General features: G+C 49.2%; 1 protein-coding gene across 3 annotated transcripts in view; it reads left to right on the top strand.

The window, feature by feature from the left end:
* OLFML2B (olfactomedin like 2B) overlaps positions 1-21,797 on the top strand; it is a 55,664-nt gene that overhangs the window by 14,275 nt on the left and 19,592 nt on the right. The window contains exons 4-7 of one of the 3 annotated variants that reach the window (XM_023740035.1): positions 13,323-13,499; positions 17,861-17,863; positions 19,518-19,746; positions 20,890-21,423. In XM_023740035.1, the coding sequence (XP_023595803.1) occupies positions 13,323-13,499; positions 17,861-17,863; positions 19,518-19,746; positions 20,890-21,423 (943 nt within the window). The remainder of the gene's footprint in view (positions 1-13,322; positions 13,500-17,860; positions 17,864-19,517; positions 19,747-20,889; positions 21,424-21,797) is intronic. The other 2 variants (XM_012558206.1, XM_004385748.1) reach the window with 2 other exon arrangements.

Here is a 21,797-nt window from a genome sequence, read left to right as displayed (position 1 = left end):
CAAATACATAGAAGAGTGCATAAACAATGAATATACAGCATACCAAATTATTTTAAAATAATACTTACATAACCACCACCCCGCTAGAGAAACAGAACAACAGCAACACCCCAAGAGCCTGTCACATGCCCTTCCCTGCTCACACCCCCTCCCCGAAGGTAACACTATCCTAACTTGCATGTTAATCATCTTCCTTGCTCTTTATTTATAGTTTTACCATCTAAGGATGCATCCCTGAATACAATAAGTTTGCCTGGTTTTGACCTTTAAATATATAGACTCTTAGAGAATTGTGTGTGTTGAGCTTCTTTTACTCAACTTTCTGTTTTTAATACTTACCTATGTTATTTTTGTGTCTTGTAGTTCATTCACTTTTATTGCTGTGTAGTTCTTTTCTACTGACGATGGGTATGGGGGTTGTTTCCAGTTTCATAATTTGTAATAGCCTCATGAACATCCCTATACGTGTACCCTAGCACACGAATGCATACATTTCTCTGTGGCGCATGACTAGGAATGGAACTGCTAGATCGCTAGCTATGTTTATCTTCAACTTTAGAAGGTATTGCTAAACTGTTCTCCAAAGTGGTACTAACAAGTTTACGCTCCCTTCGGCAGTGGTACGAAAGTTCCTGTCAGTCCACACATGTCTTCACCAGCACTTGGTATTGTTAGACTTTCTAATTTTTGTCAGTATGGAGGCTGTGTCATTTCACTGTGTTCTGGAAACTTAAACTCCAAACATCTTGCCTGTCCACCTAGGGGAGGCCTCAAATCCCATGGACATTCCTTTAGAACTGGTCCAGGAAGAAGTAACACCTGAAGTGGTCACCAGTCCAAGAACCTTTCATGTGGTAGACCCAGGCTGATCCTCTCCAAAGAGGGGGTGGGAACGGGGAGGGGTACAGGAAGTACGGGTGTGTGTTGGAGTTGGGTGGGGGGCAGCGTGCACAGAGCATAGGCCCCAGGAGAGATGGGAATTAGAAGTCCAGAAAGAAAGTCCTTAGCTTCCGAAGGCAAACCCTGTTTGTTGCATATAGGCCTGGCTGTGGCACTGATTCAGCTCAAGAAAGGACTTTCACCGTGAGCTGAGTGTACCCAGAGACCCAGAGACTTGTAAGCTGCTGTCTTAGTCATCTAGTGCGGCTATAACAGAAATACCACAAGTGGATGTCTTCAACAAACAGAAATTTATTCTCTCACAGTCTAGTAGGCTAGAAGTCCAAGTTCAGGGCGCTAGCTCCAGGGGAAGGCTTTGTCTCTGTCGGCTCTGCAGGAAGGTTCTTGTCATCAATCTTCCCCTGGACTAGGAGCTTCTCAGCGCAGGGACCCAGGGTCCAAAGGATACGTGCTCCTGCTCTTCTTTCTTGGTGGTATGAGGTCCCCCTGTCTCTCTGCTTGCTTATCTCTTTTATATCTCAAAAGAAATTGACTCAAGACACAATCCAATCTTGTAGATTGAGTCCTGCCTCATTGACATAACCACCACTAATCCCATCTCATCAACATCACAGAGATAGAATTTACAACACATTGGAAAATCACATCAGATGAAAAAATGGCAGACAATCACACAACACTGGGAATCATGGCCTAGTCAAATTGATACACTTTTTTTTTTTAATTTTTTTTTGTTGTGCTTTAGTTGAAGGTTTACAGAACGAGTAGTTTCTCATTAAACAGTTAGTACACATATTGTTTTATGACATTGGTTAACAACCCCACGACATGTCAATACTCTCCCTTCTCAACCTCGGGTTCCCTATTACCAGCTTTCCTGTCCCTTCCTGCCTTCTAGTTCTTGTCCCTGGGCTGTTGTGCCCCCTTAGTCTTGTTTTGTTTTATGGGCCAGTCTGATCTTTGGCTGTAGGGTGAACCTTGAGAGTGACTTCATTACTGAGCTAGAAGTGTGTCCAGGGGCCGTACTCTTGGGGTTCCTCTAGTCTCTATCAGGCCAGTAAGTCTGTTCTTTTTTTCTGAGTTAGAATTTTGTTCTACATTTTTCTTCAGCTCTGTTCAGGACCCTCTGTTGTGATCCCTGTCAGAGCAGTCAGTGGTGGTGGCCCGGCACCATTGATACACATATTTTTGAGGGACACAGTTCAACCCATGACAGCTGCCCAGGCTTAACAACGGATTCTGAAGGCAGCGGGAGCAGAAGCATCGGGTACAACACCACATTGCTCCAGGAACAGAATTATTACCAAAGTAGGAAAAAAAGACAAAGGGATATATTATTAAAATAATCTCTTCTAGTATCAAGGCCTTAGTTAGATTAATGCATTCCCAGTGCAGTTTATGCATTTAATTTGCATTAAAATGCACATTTTTGTGAAGAAATGCCCCAACCCCACTTAGAGCTGCAGGACACCTGTGAGCGTTTATAAGTACTGGAGTATGCTCTGGCTGTGTACACATGTCCCTTTGTATATGCATGAGTGTGTGTCTCACGCTCCTAAAATTGATGCATGCTGACAGGCTCCTGCAGTGCGGTTTCTGTTGTTGACACCCTGCCCCTTCTGCCTTCTGGTGCGCGTGACTCTTCCCTTTCTGTCCCACCTGCCTGCTGGAGTTTACAAACCTGGTCTGTGAGCATAGATGGGCACCAGGGAACCTTGTGTCAGCTGCAGCCTTTCCTCCTGATAACATTGCATCCATTTAAGATTTAAAGTCTACGAGAGACTTACCAGACCCGAGAGGGCCCCCTCCCCAGAAAGTACTGGCACAGGTGCCGCTGAGGGCTTCTCCCCCGAACCTGCAGATTTAGTGGTTTTTGTGTTTCTGGTCTGGAAGACATGATCAAAGGAGCATTCCTGACTCTGGGGATATATCTTTTTCACCATTGAATAGGAAAATGTAACTTTCATCTGTGCAGGCCTGGCTGTGAGTTAAAGAACTTGTCTCTTCCAGGCTTCCTCTACCACCCACCCTCTCTCCCACCGACACTCCATGTGCTCACTCCCTCTCCCAATCAGATCTGCTTTCACGGAGTAATTTCATTCTTCATACACAAGTGCAGCCTTGGAGAGGACTGTCAGGCACCCGATCTGGCCCCAGTGTCCTCACTGGGGACAAGGAGAAGGCTGGATGATATTCTAAGATATGCACTTCAGTTCTAACATTGTTTAATTCTTTTTACATCTTAATGAGTTCAAGCCAATATATTCTCCTGGGGTGACAGATATTTCAAATCTATTCTCACTGTGGAATGAAAGGCTTTATTCTTAGCGAAAGGGATTTAAGATCTAAGAGTCAGCCCTCCGTCTTCTGGCCTAGGAACAGCTTATGGGAGGGAGTTTGTGGCCATATGTCGAGGGGTAAGGGTACCCCTCATAGAGAAATTCATTGTAAGTGGCCTGGGACTTCTTGCTCTTTTTGTCTGCTGCTCCTTCCAGGCTGTGGACTCTTGGAGGGAAGCCTGGCTGTAAAAATGGTATGGTGGAGGTGTCTGGCCTTCTCTAACTTCACAAGGGGGAAGGAGAATCGAGATCAACAGCCCAAGGCTGATCCCTATGAGGTAGAGGTCAGACATGCCTCTACCTTCCAACCTTTTTACCAAATCTGATACCAGCCATCTCTCCCACGGCTCTCTATTTCTCTGCTCGGTTTGATAATTCACTGCAGTGGCTACACAGAAATCACAGACAATACAATTATGGGGTTTATTAGGGAAGTAACAGGTTACAGTTCATGATCAGAAATGACTCAGGTTAGAGGTCTTCCATCAGTACAGCCTCTTCTCAGCCATGCCCTCAGACAGGCCTCTCTATGGCCCCGGGCCCTTGGTCCCTTGGCCCCTCTGGCTCCTCGGGCCTCTTGTGCTGGCCTGGCCTCTGCCCTGATCAGGCAAGTGTTACAAAGCTCTTTAGTTCTGCCAAGTGCGCAGAGGCACCCCACTCCGCCAGGAAGCCTTCTGCCCGAAGGCCCTCAGCTCTCTTGCTCCATGGGTCGGCACACCCACTGGAGCCGCCTCGCTCCGTGGGCCGGGAAGCCCACTGCACGCTCTTGCACTGGCCTCCTGGTTCTGCTGCTGCCAGTTCTCTGCCGCATTTGCTGCCGCTTCTTGCCGTCTTGCGCTGTCTCAGTGTTATAGCTGTCTTCTGGGTCTAGGAGTTTCTCAGCACAGGGATCCCGGTTCCAAAGGATGCGCTCCACTCCTAGCTCTTCTTTCGTGGTGGTAGTGGGTCGCCCCTTCCCCTGCTCACTTCTCTCTCCTTTCATCTCTTGTAAGAGAGAAGGTGTGACTCAAGTAAGGGCGTAACTTGAATAAGAGTGGTAAGGGTGGTGACTGCTGTAAGGGTGGGAACTTGAGTCACACTCCCTAGTAAGGCGGTGACACAGGATACATTCCACCCTAACCCTGCCTTATTAACATAACAGACAACTCACTCCCAAATGAGACCATAACCACAGGCGTAGAGGCTAGGATTTATAACACATCACAAAATGGAGAATAATTGTATCAGATCACAAAGTGGGAGATGATTATGTCATTACATAACTGCCAAACCACTGAAAATTATGGCCCAGCCAAAATGACACATAACCTTAGCCATCCCAGGTTCCATACATCTTATTTACATAGTCCCATCCAGTCATTGTGTGGGAGTCACAAAGACTGTGGCTAGAAGGGCCATACTAAGTAATTCACTGCACCGCACTGGGTCTAAGTCACCTTTGTTCCCTAGGTCTTAGCCCAGCACCTGCTGTGGAATAGATACTCAACAGCTGTTTGGTTGGGTTAGTGATTGAACACCACAGCTGGTAGCTTCTCTGAACCCAGGCCTGTCTCCATCAGCTGTGGTCAGAGGGATTATGTCGCGGCCTGCCTGTCCTGGCATCAGGAGCACCTGTTGCTTCCAGCTGCTCTTCCCGTCCAGGTCTCTTACCAGGGCTGCGGGCAGCTGTTGGAAGGGGTGGCTGTTCCAGGCCATTTGGTCCTATTTATGTCCTGGAGCACTCAGAGGGTGGAGGACAGGGTGAGCTGACAGGAACTCCAGGCCCTTCCACTGTGGGTCCAATTACCCCCGCTTTCAGTCACATGGGAGCTCCCTTCCCCTCTGCCCTCAGGCTTGCTGTCTGCATCTGAGGTCCGGTGTGCATCCAGCCGCCTACTGGTGGGGCCTGACACCCGGGGGCCCTCCCAGGCAGCCCCTGTGGATGTGGCAGCATGTCCCTGCTATCTGACTCGGGGCAGGTTTGGTCAGCTACAGCTAGCTGAGGTGTATGTCTGTGTGTCTCTTCCTGTGAATACCAGCCTTGGGCTCTCGCTTTCCTCCCTACCCCAGCCACACCAAACTTTAGCTCACCCTTCCTTTTCTACCTGCTACTGAGACCCTCAGGGCCAGTCCTGCTTCAGGTTCTCTTACAGTTGACAAGCCCTGTTTTATGCCAGGCACGGTAACCCATGCATCACCTCACCCATTCTCCACACCAAGACTGGTGAGGAAGATATCGTGATTCCTTTCTTTTTCTAACTGGGGCCTAGAGAGGTTTCATCACTTGCTTTACGTGGTTATATAACCAGGTGGTGGTGGGGTGGGTTTTACACCTGGCCTCTGGAGCCCAGCACCTGCCTACCATGCACACCCCTCCCCTGGTTCTGGTTGGGAAAACGAGGCCATGCGGTGCCACCAGCAGCTCCGGACCATGGTCACCTTGCCCCTTGGTCCCAATGGCTTTGACTTAAGCCACTACCCGATCTTACCTAGGCACACCCACATTTGTCCAACAGCTGGACAAGGACAGGATGCAGTCTCTGCCTATGCAGCCCATTCCCCTGGTCTGCATGCCTGGTTGTATTGGCCCTCTGTGCCTCAGTAAAGCCATGCTCTGTCATCCGTACCTACCAGTGCTGACAGCCCACTCCACCTACACTCTGGTTCCCCTCTTGTCCAGGGACCCTGCCTCTTTTGTGTGCTTCCTTCCCCCCAGTACCCGTGTATCTGGCTGTACTCAGCACTGGACACGTCCCCATCTGGCGATTCCCAGCTGCGTGCCCCTGTGGCACATGGCACTTGTTCTGTGAACACCTCCCAAGGTCCTTGGCTCTGTCTAGCCTAAGGACTCATGATGCAGTTGCCAGCTCTTCATTTGCCATGGTTGGCTGTGTCCAGCCTTCTGTGCCAGGCCTCTGTCTGCCTGCTCTTCCTCCCTCCTTTTCACTGCACCAGGATGCTGAGCAGGGGCTGCATGGTATGCTTGTTACCGCTAGATAGGCACCCTTCCTGCCCCCTCGGCCGCATTGCCAGTGCCGCCCACAAGCCAAGTTGCGTACACCATAAATGTTACAGTTGCAGCTGTCCCTCAGGGGAAGAGTCTGAGGCATGAGCTCATGGGTTCAACCTTCTGCCAGGGCAGGACAGAGAGCACCCTGTGTGGGCAGTGTGCCCTGTGCCTCCTGAGAAGGGCCCCAGAAGAGGCCCCTGTGTGAGGAAAGCAGAGCCCGGAGAAGTGGGGGGCTCCACGAGGACAGCGCCCCCAGGGCTGGAGGTGACTGGGAGCGGGGGCGGGGGGAGGAGGGGCAGCTGCTGCTGCGGCCCTGGGAACACCAGCTGGCTGGGCCATGCGGGCCGATGGGGTGATGCCACCACCAGCCTGGTGTTTATTCAGGTGGCTAGAGGGCTTTGCCATTCCCGTGAGGGGGATAAACTATGTTGCTCCTCTGGGCTGTCAGCGCCAGCCCTGCCTCAAACCTTCCTCTGTGGAAATCCAGAACCATGACACCTCATTGAAACCAGAAAGATTTAAAGATCAGTGCGAAGGGGGCCCTCTAGGGGCCTAGAAACCCTAAGACCTTGGGGGTAGGAGCTAAATCTCCGGGGCTGCCGTTTCTCCTCACAGTGACTGCGCGTGGCCAGTGATGACTGTTTCAGGTGTTCAGGAATCAGTCACCATCTTGTTTTAAATAGTAAAGATATTTAGGCCAAGCCGCCAAGTCCACCTAGAGTTACCAGCACTTTTTAGTGCAGCCCTACACCCATTGCTGGGTGTCTCTGGGTGGTGTACACAGTTAAGTGCTCAGCTGCTGTTATGGATTGCATTGTGTCCCCCCAAAAATGTGCTGTAAATTCTAATCCCTATACCTGTGGACGGAGCCCTCGTGGTCCAGTGGTTAAGCACTGGATGTTAACGAAAAGGTCAGCAGTTTGAATCTACCAGCCCCCACTTGGAAACCCTATAAAAAAAAAACCCATTGCCGCCGAGTCGATTCCAACTCGTGGTGATCCTATAGGATAGGACAGAGTAGAACTTCCCCATAGTGTTTCCAGGGAGCACCTGGTGGACTCAAACTGCCAACCTTTTGGTTAGCAGCCATAGCTTTTAACTACTATGCCACCAGGGGGAAACCCTATGGGGCAGTTCTACTCTGTCCTATAGGGTTGCTATGAGTTGGAATTGACTTGAAGGCAACAGGTCTTATACCTGTGGATATAATCCCATTTGGGAATAAGGTTTTCTTTGTTACGTTAATGAGGCCATTTTCAGTGTAGGGTATGTCTTAAGCCAATCAGTTTTTCAATATAAAAGAGCAGATGAGGCACAGAAGCAAGCACGCACGAATGAGGGACAGATAGATGCCGCATGGAGATCTCCAAGGAACGCCAAGAACCCTAGAGAAGTTGAGTTAGGATTTTCCCCCAGAACAAACAATGGAAGCCTGCCCTCATAGCCCGGCGCCCTCAATTCAGACTTCTAGCCTCCTAAACTGTGAAAAAATAAATTTATGTTTGTTAAAGCCACCCACTTGTAGCCCTCGATTTACGGCGAGGTTCTGTTCCGATGACTCCGTTGTAATTGGTTCTGACGTAAGTCGAACATCTATCTGGTTTTGTTTTTTTTTTTTTTTTAGTTTACATTATTATTGTCTTTTTTTTTTATCAGTGTCTTTATAAATCCAATCTTTATCTGTCTTTGGGAATTGTAAACATTGCATATAAACTTACAGGTATGATGACATCAGTAAATTACATGCTGCAACATTGTACGTAGTACATATTATTAGTGGTAAGATGTTCCAAAAAAAAAAAAAAAAAACCCACAGACAGTCGGAGGTGCAATTTGTCGTAACTCGAATACATCGTAGGTCAGGGACTACCTGTGTTTCTGTTACAGCAGCACTAAGAAAGTAAGACAGCTGCTAATCAAAAAGTTGGTGGTTCAAGTCCACCCAGGGGCACCTCGGAAGAAAAGCCTGGTGATCTACTTTCGAGAAATCGGCCATTGAAACCCTGTGGAGCACAGTTCTACTCTGACACACGTGGGGTCACCATGAATCAGGTCCATTCCACAGCAGCAGAGTTTGGTACACTTCCTGCTGAGCAGCAGATGCAGGCACATCTCAGTTCCCACCTGGGAGAAGTATCGTTGACCTTGCTGGGGAGTTGTACCTGCATCTGCCATGTCACCCTAATTTAGTTTCTTCACAGACTTTCCACTGGTTGATGTTTTCTTGTTTATTGGTTTCTCGCTTCCCCCTAATGGAGGGTAGTCTTCATCACAGCAGGATTCTCCTTGGTCTTGCTCACAAGGACCCCTCAGCACCTAGAACCGAGCACGTGACTTCATTAATGAAGACATAACACATTGCATCCCTGCACTTGGTAGGCTTCATCATTGTTGCAGGGTCTGAGAGCTACAGGGGGAGATCCAGGGGCGTGGCTCTTCACAAGTGCTTGTGGATGCACAGAAATGCCGGGATCTCACTGAGCGACACCGGCTTTTCCTGTCAGACCCAGAAAGGACTTGGCTCCTGTAAAACTCCCTCCCTCACACATCTCTTCCACTTGTGCAGCAGCTACACCCCATCCTTCCTGCGTTTATGGCAGAGATGCTTAAACTTGAATCACGTGTGTGCAAATCTTCTGGAGATCATGTTAAAATGCAGGTTCCGATTCAGCAGGTCCAGGTGGGTCCTGAGAGTCTGCATTTCTCACAAGCTCCCCAGTGAGGCTGATGCTGCTGGTCTGTGAACCACAGCTGAAGTAGGAAGGATTTATGAGGGTCCAGCATTTCTGTAGGAAGCCCTGGTGGTGCAGTGGTTAAATGCTTGGCTGCTAACAGAAGGGTCGGTGGTTCAAACCCACCAGCTGCTCTGCAGGAGAAAAGATCTGATGATCTGTTCATATAAAGATTACAGCCTTGGAAACCCTATGGGGCAGTTCTACTCTGTCCTGTAGGGTCACTGTGAGTTGGAATCAACTCAACGACACAGAACAACAGTATTTCTATATTTTTCTCTATATGTATTTCCTCCCCTTGTATACACTGAGACCAAGCTGCAAGTATTTACTAGGCTCCTGTAAAAATGGTGTGGGGGCTGTGTCTGACCTCCTCTAACTTCACAAGGAGAACCAAGATCAACAGCCCAAGGCTGATTCCTATGAGGCCGAGGTCAGACATGCCTCCTCTCTGCCATCTGTACCAATTCTGACACCAACTGTCCCTCCCATAGCACTCTCTGTTTCTCTGCTGGGTTCGATAATTCATTGCAAAGGTCACACAGAGCTCACAGACAATACTCACGATTAGGGGGTTTATTAGGGAGGTAACAGTTATAATTCAGGCTCAGGAACATTCAGGATACAGTTCTTCTATCAGGACAGCCTCTTCCTAGCCGTGGCTGCAGGCACACCTTTCTGGCCCTCAGCTTCAGCCCTGCTCAGAAAAGCGTCCCAAAGCTCTTTTACCTCTGCCAGTAAGTATCCAGAGACACCCCACTCCACCGTAAGCCTCCTGCCCAAAGGCATTCAGCTTTCTAATTCCGTGGCTGGGATGCCTACACAGTCTCCTGCCGTGGTTTCTCTGTCACAGCTCCTTGAGCTCTCTCTCTGTCTCCTGGTTCCAGCAGCTTCTCAGCGCAGGATCCTGGGCCCAAGGGACATGCTGTCCTCTCCTAGCTGTTCTTCCTTGGTGGTGGTAGGATCCTGTCTTTCCTGCCTCTGGCGTGACTCATTTCAAGCCCAGTGGACCCTATCACACAGTCCTGCCCAGTCACTTGGGTGGGAGTTACAAGACCCTGGCTAGAAAGGCCACACGAAAGTGATCCCGTTGCACCACAGCTCCCGTGATGAGCTTGGTGCTGCTTGAGGACTGGGTGAGTGACGGGACCTTCTCCCAGTCTTCTAAGGGGTCCAGCAGGTGAACTGAAGAAGCAAGGGCCGGGAGGCTGGGGTTCAGCTCTGCTGCTCGTTTTCTGATTTTATGACCTTGAGCAAACCACATTCTCACTCTGGGCCTCAGCTCCCTCATCTGTAACGTGAAGGGGGTGGGCTTGAGTTCTGGGTTCCATCCTAGCTATAACATTCCGTGAAAAATAACAGCCACTGAGTATGTTCCATGCACTTCTACATATACTAACTCATCTAATCCTCAGAACAACCCATAGGGAAAGTACTAATATTATCCCCATTTCGTACATGACAAAACTAAAGCACAGGAAGTTTGAGTAATTTGTCCAGAGTCACACATCTAAGCAATACTGTCTTGAGATGTTAACCATTGCACTTGACTGCTCCTGATAGCACCTATCAGGAGAGACTGCATGCCCAGTCAGACCACTTGTTCTGGGTATTCTTGAAACAAGACCTCTTTCTCGTGCGCTTTAGCTCTTCGCCGTTAATTCAGTGCAATTTAGTAAGGCTGGCTTGGCCTAGGCCCTGTGGAACACATCGAGCCCTCCCGGTGCAGAATCTGGCGTACAATGAAATGCCGTAGGGACAGCATGACCACTGGTTCTGGAGCCTGGTCTGTTTTAACAAGCACCTAGAGAGCTCTTCTGGGCAGGCCCTGTAGCAGCCACCAGAGCCGTGGTGTCCGGCTGTCACGGTCGGCCTGGATATGTACACGTCCCCCTGGCTCGGAGCCACCGTGGCTTCCCTCTTGGACATTTGTAGCATCTCACCAGGCTGCAGGGCTGTGCCTGGCATTATCTGAGCTTTTACACTTCCATGCCTGTTTTGTTAAAGGAAGGTGGAAATAAACGCTTCCTCTACTTTACCTGGTTGCTGCCTCTTTCTATCAACCTCACGAACAGGACCCAGAGAGGAAAATCCTGTTTAAAAATGCAGATGCTCATGGAAACCTGAGAGTGGGCGCCAAAGGGGGACAGCTTAGATCTCAGTGTAGCCAAACTTCTCTAGAAGGAACTGTAGGAGGAAGAGCGGCTTTAAGCCTGTACACAATCTTCCCTGATTCAAAGCCCACTCAGCATTCACCTTCTGCAGGAAATGCCTCAGCTACTCCCAGCCCACAGTGCTCTCTCTTACTCCCTGCCTGAACTCACTGACTTGGCACTTACACAGCCTGGTGTGGTTGCTCATCTTCCTGCAGTGTGCTGCCTCTCTCCCAGGTAGGGTTGTCACGCCCCCTCCCAGGACAAGAACCTCCGGGGTAGTTAGAGCCTGTCTTTCTGCCACACCACAGCTTAGAAACAGGAAGTACTCATCCCTGTTGTTGACTAAAATGTGGCTCTGGTTCTTGCTGGTATAAACCAGGTCTGGAACACAGCTAGTATGCCATGTAGGAATCACTTAGGGAAACTTTTTTTCCCCCTAATAAATTTATTCATTTTTGTGGTTGTTGAGAATATACACAGCAAAACACACACCATTCAACAGTTTCTACATGTACCATGTAATGACATTGATTACATTCTTTGAGTTGTACAACTGTTCTCACCTTCCTTTTAGGAGTTGTTCTTCCCTCATTAACATAAACTCACTGCCCCTTAAGGTTCTTATCTAATCTTTCGAGTTGCTGTTGTCAATTTGATCTCATATAGATAATTCTTAAAAGAGCATAATGCTCAAGGCAGACTTTTTTTTACTAGTTAAGCTAAACTATTGTTTGGTTTTAAGAAGACTTTTTGGTTTAAGGTTTAAAGATTATCTCAGGGCAGTAGTTTCAGGGGTTTATCCAACCTTTATGGCTCCAGAAAGCCTGGAGTCCATGAGAATTTGAAATTCTGTTCTGCATTTTCCCCCTTTTAATCAGGATGCTTCTATGGAGTCGTGGATCAAAATGTTCAGTAATGGCAGCTGGGCACCATCCAGTGTTTCTGGTCTTACGGCAAAGGAGGCAGTTGTTCATGGGGGCAATTAGCCACACATTCCATAGCCTCCTCCTTCCTGACTCTCCTTCTTCCTCTGTTGTTCCAGGTGAATAGAGACCAATTATTGTGCCTTGGATGGCTGCTTGCAAGCTTTTAAGACCCCAGACACTATGCATTGAACTAGGAGGTAGAACAGAAGCACTAAATGCATTATTAGGCCACTTAACTGGGATGTCCCATGAAACTATTGACCCTAAACTCCAAACCAAGATACCAAATCCCATGAGCTGTTTGGTTGTACATAAGCAGCCGCAGCAGCTCTTTTTTTTGTTGTTGTTGTTGTTGCTGTTATTTTAAATATATCTATCACACAACGTTTGCCAATTTGACTTTTTACAGGTGAACAACTTATTGACAGCAATTACAGCAACTGATTATGCAACCCTACCCTTAATCAACACGATATTTCCATCACCGTTAACCCCTTCCCCCCCATTCTGCCTCCCTCCCGCCCCTGGTAGCCACAAATAAACTTTGTTCTCTATACATTTATGGGTAGATAGGAAAGTCTGAAGCCAGCCTATCAATTTTTTTTTAATGTAAATACTGCTCTTAAAGTGCTGCGGAATAGATTGAGCTCACTAGAAAAGCAGGTTAAGTAGACTTCTTTGGCAACCTCGTCTAAAATTGCTTAGAACATCCTTGTTTCATTAATTGAACTACCAGTTCACATGTATGGGGTGCAAGTGGATGGAGTTTCTTGTAAAGTTCTTAGTTGCTAGATAAGGGCAGTCTGTGTACAAATGACAGAAAAAGAGCTAGGTGTCCTATAGTCCCTGGATGGTGAAAAGGTTAACACACTCAGCTGCTAACCAAAAGGTTGAAGGTTCGAGTCCACCCAGAGGTACCTTGGAAGAAAGGCCTGGTGGTCTGCTTCCAAAAAATCAGTCACTGAAACCCCTATGGAGCACTAGGGTCGCCATGAGTTGGAGATGACTCCAAGGCATGGTTGGTTGGAAGGCGGTATTGGGCAGTATTTCCAGCAGTGGGATGTCCTGGAGCGGGGCTGCCCAGCAAATACAGCTTGGGGGCCTGTTCTCAGCCCTGAGCACAGAGCTGGGCACACTCTGGGGTCCCAATCACGTGATGACCAACCAACTTCTCAGCCTCCCTGTCGTGTCTCTGTGCTCTGAGCATGGCTGCCAGCTGCCGCCTGCCTGTCCTCAGAGCACTTTAACGGGCCTTTATTTTAAATCTTTTCTTTTCTCAGGAAGTTTCTAAAAACCTCACCAAGGAAAATGAGCAAATCAAAGAGGATGCGGAAGAAATTCAGACCGAGATGAACAAGCGGGACAAAGAGAACTGTACCACTAACATCCTAGATAGCATACCAGACATCCGGTCGGCCCTGCAGAGGGATGTGGCCGCTGCCTACGCCCACCCTGAGGTACAGCCCCCACCTCCGGAGCCTCTGATCACAGCTCCGGACAGCCTGACACCACGTGTCACCTTTGCATAGAGCTTTTCAGGTTCTGGTCCTTTCATAGTCATAATCTCATTTCATCTATGCAATAGTCCTGTAAGTTGGATGGGGCAGGAATTGACCCCATTCTACTTAGCACTGGAGCCCAGAGAGGTTTAGTGGGTAAGTGTTCCAGCTAGGACTCAAGCCTGGGCCTCCTGAGTCTTAGTCCCCATTCTTTTCATCATCCGCCGTCCCGCCTTTACGAGCATCCCTCGTGCTTACAAATAAGAGGGGCATGTGTGCTAGCTTGTCTGGGTTCACACGTGCTGTCCTGCCGTAGTTACTAATGGCACCCTCTGTGACTCTAAAAAACCTCCCAGTTTGGACAATAAATTATATGGCCTCCCCCCATTGACAATTTCCTCTGCACTTTCGTAGCTATACCATGTGGTCTTCACCACAGCTCTGCAAAGTAGGCTGGGCAGAAATCAGTCTCCTCATCTTAGAGATGAGGAAGCAGAGCCAGATATGCCCACGGTCTCCCCTGCTCAGCCAGGAAGCAGTGGCAGAGAGTCTCAAACCTCTGTCTCTTGTCAGCCAGTTATGACCCTTGTTACCCATGGACGGAGAAGATGTCTGATGTGATCTGAGAGATGCCTGAAGACCAGCTTGCTTAAAAATACCTCTCCATTGGGTGCCTGTTTCTTTTGGCTCCAGTTACAGCGTTCTGTTTATGTGCCAACAGTTAATTAATGCACTGGGTTATCTCCTGAATTGATGTCCAAGAAACAGACATTAATTTGGGTGGTAAACCCAAAAGAACGGAAGAGGAAACAAGGAAATTTTGGTGGCAGGGCTTGAAGAGTGTGGGATGCTATTGGCAAGACAGGTCTGAATGGAGTATTGTAAAAGGGGTCGCTGGGCAACTGGAGGAAACCCTGGTGGCATGCTTAAGAGCTACGACTGTTAACCAAAAGATTGGCAGTTTGAATCCACCAGGCGCTCCTTGGAAACTCTGTGGGGCAGTCCTACTCTGTCCTGTAGGGTTGCTGTGAGTTGGAATCGACTCGACAGCAGCGGGTTTGGTTTTTTAGGCAACTGGAGGATAGCAGCATTTAAGAGAGGCTTTGCTTACTTTGAGGAGCCCTGGTAGTGCGGTGGTTTAAGTGTTCAGCTGCTAATCAAAAGGTCATCGGTTCAAACCCATCAGCCACTCTGCGGGAGAAAGATGTGGCAGTCTGCTTCCGTAAAGATTAAAACAAAACAACCCAAACCCATTGCCATCAAGTCGATTCCAACTCATAGCGACCCTATAGGACAGAGTAGAACTGCCCATAGGATTTCCAAGGCCGTAATCTTTATGGAAAAGCCACGATGGCACAGTGGTTAAGCACTGGACTGCTAACTGATAGGTCGGCAGTTCACTCCCACCTTTTGCGCTGTGGGAGAAAGATGTGGCAGCCTGCTTCTATGAAGATTTCACCCTTGGAAACCCCATGGGGAAGTTCTGTTCTGTCCTACAGGGTCGCTATGAGTTGGAATTGACACGACAGCCATGGGTTTGGTTTAGTTTTTGCTTACTTTAACTGGTTGCCGAGGGTCGGTGGTGGACAGCACAGCTGTGGCATGCTGGTTCTAGGGAGTAGGTTCCAGGTGTGCCGGAGGGGTTCCCTGAGTCTTGGGCCGTTGGACTTGGTGTGGGTTGAGCAGGGCCTAGGACACCAGTGCCCCTGAGCTGGTTTCTCCATATGCCATGACATGAAAAAAGGTTGGGAAGCATTGCTTCGTGGGACTCTGTGCCTGGGTCTTAAAAATTTGGGTAAGAGAGGAAATAAGGCTGGGTACGTGGGCTTGGAGCATCTGGGTAGAGAAACTCGTCAGAGGGGTGCCTACCAGGCAGCGGCCGTGGGCTTGGGAACTCTGGGGCACACGTGTTCTGAAAAGCAGGATAGTAGACTGATTAGGACTTCAGAGGCAGCAAGCACTGAGATGATTATGGTACCACCCACCCCAACATGCAGCTCAAAATAAAAACTATTCCAAACCATACAGTAAGTATAAGGAAGACCACTCATTTTCTAGCTTTCCCATGATGACTACTGTGATGATCAGTTTGGGGAAATATCATATTCCTTCAGAAATTATTTTTATTTGGTTTTCTGGGTGTCCCTGACTTGCTGGCTACTGAGTGTGTGTTTAGTCTACTTAGCGGGACATCCCTGAGCATTGGGCTCATAAACCAAAAAGCCAGAGAACTTTGGGCTGGAAGGGAATTGGGGGCCCCCGCTCATCACACCTGATTGGGTCCCGCATAGGTTATCACAGCCCTTGGCCTGGCCAGCTGTCCAGTGGAGCTAGGCGTTGTTCCCTGCCCTCTCTGGCTTCCAGTCTTCCAGCCAGTGAAGCTTGAGACTCCATCTGTTGTCTTGATGACACATTATGTGGTGTGTTCAGGAACCCAGCTCAGATTTCCTGAGGGCAAACAGCAAACCAAATCAAACACACCAAACTTGTTTTCTCCCTGCTCAGCAAAGTCCTTTCCCCTCCTCAAATGTCCATTCATCATCCTGCTGAAGTTAGCACAATCTGTCCAACCAGGGTGGTGGTAGGGCCAAGGGGCAGGAGGGACCGAGAAAGGGGGGAAGTGGTGAAGGAGACCCAAGGGGAGGCTCTTCTTCTCCCTTTTCCTCCCTCTGTCTCTTTGGTGAACCTCAGATGCTAAAAAGGGGGCAAATGGGGTATATGGGTTTGGTTGTTTATTTTCAGGGTTTTTGTAGATGAGGTCAGGGGTTTCTCAAAATGGTGAGTGGCAATTTGTTGGAGGCGTCTCTCCAAGAAGGTCTTTGCCTGGAGGGTTGGCAAGGGGCCCTGGGGGCTGGGTTGGGATTGGAGACGGCAGGGTGGGAGCAGGATGCCAGGAGTTTAAGTCATACAACTGACTTTTGGATTAACAGAAAGGAAATCATAGCTTGCTGGGGGCTGCTGCTGCCCAGAGCAGCCTGTTGCTGAGGGATCCAAGGAAATTATATGTTCTCTGGCAAAGACCGCCCATGGTCTTGCTCCATCTCCTTGGCTAGGAAAAAGAACTGCAGTTCCCGCCTGTCCCTGAGAGCCTGGAATTAAAGCCAGCTCCTGGGGTTTGCCACGAAAAAATGACAACCTACTTTTGCAATGCAGAGGAAAACCAGGGTCTGGCAATTAGATGCCCTGCAGTCAAGGGCTGTGGCTTGGGGCCTTTTGTCAGCCTTCCAGGTAGCTTTCCTGTGGGAAGTAAGGGATCCCCCAAGTCTGCAGAAGAGTAGCCAGACCGTGGTCCTGAGGGCTTGGGGATGTAGGCAAGTTTCTGGATGGAAAACCACAGTCCCGTGGTCATGCTGTGGGCAGGGTGGCTTAGTGTAAGGAAGAGCACCCGACTCTGGGTCTGCTGAATAGCTGTGACTTAATAAATGCGGCTCTCGGCCACTTGATTGACTTTCAACCAAATTAGTAAATCACTCTGAGCCTCTGTTTCCTCATCTGTAAAATATTGTTGTTGTTGAGTGTCGCTGAGTTGATTTTTACTCAGAGAGACCCCACGTGACCGGGTAGAACAGCCCCATCGGGTTTTCTTGGCTGTAGTAGATCACCAGGTCTTCCTCCCACAGTGCTGTTGGGTGGGTTTGAACTGCCAACTTTATGGTTAGCACCCAGGCACTTAACCAATTGTGCCACCAGGGTTCCTGTCTGTAAAATATGGATAATAATATCTACCTTGGCCAGGTTGTTGTATCCCGTTGCCACCAGTCAATTCCGACCCATAGCGACCCTGTAGGACAGGGTAGAACTGCCTAATAGGATTTTCAAGGCTGTAATCTTTATGGAAGAAGAAGACTGCCACGTCTTTCTCCTGAGGTTGTTGTAAGGGTAAAAAATAATATAAGGACTATGTCTGGCCATAATAGGTGCTCACTAAAATATCATCACTGCCAACCAAGTATCCCCCACACTGCTAGTCAAGGTCACCTCTCCAGCAAGAACAGCGAATTGAGGGAAGGGCGGGAAGCAGGAGTGGGGGCTCTCCAGGGCAGTTGAGCATATCTGCCTGTTACTTCTGGGCAGGCCTTTGGTCCCAGCCAGGGGAGGCTGGCTTCCAGGAGCTGGTCACCACTGTGTGCTAGGGAGCGACAGATGCATATTTAGGAACTGCCTTGTCTATTGCGCCATCTGGACAAACTCTCTTGTTACAGGAGAGCCAACAGAGACTCGGGGGGTGTGGTTGGGAGTGAGGAATCAGGATTTCTCTGGGCCAGATTGTAAAGGTCAAAACAAGAGCTTTGAGTTTGTTTCCTCCTGGGCAACGTGAGGAAGTAGGCCACTATCGCGGGGTCCCTGTCAGCTAACAGTCAGTGACCTTGAAGGTTCTGCTCTGCCCCCCAGGGCACTGGGCATCTGGGAACAGAGGTTTTGTTCCCAAGTGGGCTCTGCTGTCCGGGAGGGGTTCACCAAGGTCTAGAATTGCGACCTTTAGGGGAGCTCACCAGCTCCTCCTGGTGAGAAGCGGGTTTTTCACGGCTCGGGTGGCTTTGTGATTGGGTCATTTGAGTCCCCATGAGAGCACAGCCAGGCTCCTCAGATGCCCACACAGTTCCCATATGGAGCCACTGCCCTCAGGAGCCGCATGTGGGGCCCCTGACTTTGAGCACAGCCAGCTCAGAGGCCCTGTGCTTAAGGTCCTCTGCTTTCAGAGGTGGGTGACAGTGATCCTGGGAACAGGGCATGACTGGACAGACCAAGGAAGGACCCACAGAGCGGCCACACTGTGGGCACAGAGGTCAGTCCTGGGGCAGCAGCTCCGAGGAGGACAGGGTGGCCGGTCCTTCTCCATGACAGAACTGTCACAGTGGTGGTCCCCCTGTGCCACCAGGATACCCAGATGCCAGGTCACGGGCCTGCCTGTTTTAGAGCATCGTTTGACTTGACACAGTCACAAATGTCGCCAGTTCCTTGGGATTTGTTATGATTCACCAATTCAGTTTAACAAATATGAAGAGGATCCACCCAGGGGAATCAGAGGCCTGTGCCCTTCCACTTTCTCACAGTCTGCAGAGATAACACTATCCTTAAATAATGCCTGTAGAAGGCAGGTTGGGACAGGTGCCATAACAGAAGCTAAACATTCACTTTTTAATCTTTATGGAAGCAGACTGCCACATCTTTCTCCTGCAGAGTGACTGGTGGGTTCGAACCCCTGACCTTTCAGTTTGCAGCCCAGTGCTTAACCAGCATGTCACCAGGGCTCCACTGCTTCACCAGGGCCCCTTATATAAAGAGTAGGCAGTAACAATAAGATCTTGCTCCTATCCCTGTGCCTCATTCATCCACTTCCCACCTCATCTGCCCCACAGGTAACATTGTTATTGATGTATATCATTTGGTACACTTTATCTATGAATATCTAGGTAAACATGAACAGACGTAATTACTTCACACCTTCTTTCCACAAAGGGTAGCATACAGTGTACAGCAAAGCTATATTTTGCTTTTTTCCACTTAATAATATAGTTTATAGTTATTTCCATGAAGTACTTAAAGAAATTTCTCATTCTTTTATTTCTATCCATTCTAAGTACTGTATATATGATAGCTATGTTTATTATCCAGTCCTACGATGGAGAAACTATTTTTTTCACCCTCATTTACAGATTAGGAAACTGAGGCACAGAGAAATTATGTAAGTTGTTTGCTGTTATTGGGTGCCATCTCATCGATTCTGACTCACAGTGAGCCCATGTGACAAAGTAGAGCTGCCCCCATAGGGCAGTAATCTCTCCCACAGAGCCACTGGGTGGATTTGAACTGTCAGCCATTTGATTAGCAGATGAGCATTTACCATTGCATCAGCAGGGCACCTTTGTAAATTGTTTAGCTGCTGTTATTTTAGGCCTTGGCTTCAGCATTGCTCTGCTTTGCCACAGCCTCTGTGAGCAATGACCTGACCTTCCCTTGTGTCCCCCCTGGGAGCAGTATGAGGAGCGATTTCTGCAGGAAGAAACTGTGTCCCAGCAGATCAACTCCATCGAGCTCCTGCAGACACGGCCCCTGGCCCCTCCAGAGGTGGTGAAGCCACAGCGGCCCCTGCAGAGGCAGGTCCACCTGAGGGGCCGGCCGGCCTCCAAGCCCACTGTCATCCGGGGCGTCACCTACTACAAAGCCAGGGAGCCTGAGGAGGAGAACGAAATCGAGGAGCAGCGTGAGTTGGGGTCAGCAGGGGTGCCCTGGAAACAGGGCAGGGAGGGTGTCACCATGTGGCCCAGAGTCTGGTAGAGGTGCACTTCCTGTGAGCCACACCCCCTTCTGCACTCCAGCGACTGCTGTGGCCCCTCAGAGCCGTGCAGTCACCTGACTCCATGCAAAAGTGTGAGTTATCAAGAGTTCTTGCTGTGTTTCCTCACAACTTGCTGAGTGGCCTCAAGTCACTTAACCTCTGTGGGTTTGTAGAAGACCACGTGGCAGAGCATGGCTGAGCTGCAAGGGGCTTCAGTGCCCTCCACTCCAGTTCTCCCATTGGCAGGTGAAGGCACCGAGGCTTGGAGGGGGAATGACTTGCTCAGGGCCACACAGTGGGCTTCTCCTGCCTATTCCTGCCTCCTAAGGACCTGGGCATACAGCTGAAGGCCTCCTTTTATCCACTTCTTTTCTGTCTCCACCCTTCTTTCTTCACAGAAAATGGATCATCTCTTTCCCCATCGTCTTTATCTTGTTCCCTCGATACTTTCTCTTCCTGTGTTCCTCCTCGCCACTTCCCCCCAGATATCCACTTGGCTGACCCTCTCACCTCCTTTAAGCCTCTGATCTTCTCTCTCCATCTCAACCAGTACCATCCTGACCGCTTACTACTGCGAGTTCCCCTTCCTCCCGAGGTCTCTGGACCCTCCTTACCCTCTGCTTTTTCTCCATAGCGCCTTCTATTTGTTGTTCAGTGTCTCCTTCACGAGCCAGAAGCTCTGTGAGGGCAGGGATGTTTGTTTTGCTCACTGATGTTGTGCGTGTCCCACAAATATTGTTGAATGAGTGGATGACTAACTTCCTCTCCGCCATCGAGTTTTCTAGCCCATGACCCTGCATCCTCCGAGATGCTAACAGTGACACCTGAGTCCTGGGTTGAGGACAGCAACAGTCTATCCACACAGGCCTCCAGGAAATAGTTTTCTTCTATCTGTGCTCCTTCTCACCTTCTTCTAGTCTCTCTCATTCCAAAATCCCAGCTGGGCTCCATCTTAAATAATGTTGAAAGTGAAATGCTCTTATTAATGGGCCATACGCCACATGCTTTTGGTCATCTGAAGGTGCTCCTCTCACCGTGCTACAAACGAACCTTGTGTTTGTTTCGCAGAAGATGAGTTTTTCAGTGGTGACAATGGAGTGGATTTGCTGATTGAAGATCAGCTCCTGAGACACAACGACCTGCTGACCAGCACCAGTCGGAGGCCAGCAACCACCCGTCACAGCGCCACTGTGACAACTGACCACAGCACTCAGACCCCACCCCTGTCCTCAGCACTGCCACAGGCCTCAACCTCTGCTCCCAGCGTCACCAACCCTACTCTCTCTGCCTCAATTGAACAATTCTCAACGACACTTCAGACCACCTCTGTGTTTCCAGATCCCACAGAGGAGGCAGTCCTTAAACCTTCTACTCAGGGGTCAGCTACCACCGTGGCACAGACAGCTACCCAGCCACCTCCGACTTCAGCTTCCTTGCCAGTGCCTCCTGGGGACGCATTTATGGAAGCTACCCTGGTGGCCCCAGTACCTCCCACCACAGTCAGGACAGACTCGCTGAGGAAAGATGCTACTGCCGGGCAGAGCCCAACCCCTGCCAGCCCCACCCTGAGCCCCGAAGAAGATGATATCAGGAATGTCATAGGTGAGTCGATTCCACCTGGCCTTAGGGCTTCTAGTCAGCTCAGTTGTATCCTCTGAGATGCTACCAGGGACGCCTGAGTCCTGGGAACAGGTTGAAAGCAGAAGGAGGAGCTAGATGGTTGAATTTCTTCATAAAGAAACAGAATTACACTTTCTGCCAACAGGATGGTTTTCAATATTTGAAAGATGTACAATCAGCCTTAACATCTAGGGTTTATGTATTCAAAATGTGCCAGTGACAAGACAGGGAACCTCTTTATATTTCTATGCAAATATATAAATATATATAAAGTGTGTATGTAGGTAGGTAGATAGATATAAATTAACGGAGCCAAGCGCTCACTGTCATTAACTAAGAAACATTTGTTGAGTGCT

This window comes from Trichechus manatus, unplaced genomic scaffold, assembly GCF_000243295.1.
Source record: "Trichechus manatus latirostris isolate Lorelei unplaced genomic scaffold, TriManLat1.0 scaffold00145, whole genome shotgun sequence".
In the NCBI taxonomy this organism is placed as follows: domain Eukaryota; kingdom Metazoa; phylum Chordata; class Mammalia; order Sirenia; family Trichechidae; genus Trichechus; species Trichechus manatus.
Note: the sequence above shows the minus strand (reverse complement) of the source record. Positions and strands in the feature narration are given on the sequence as shown.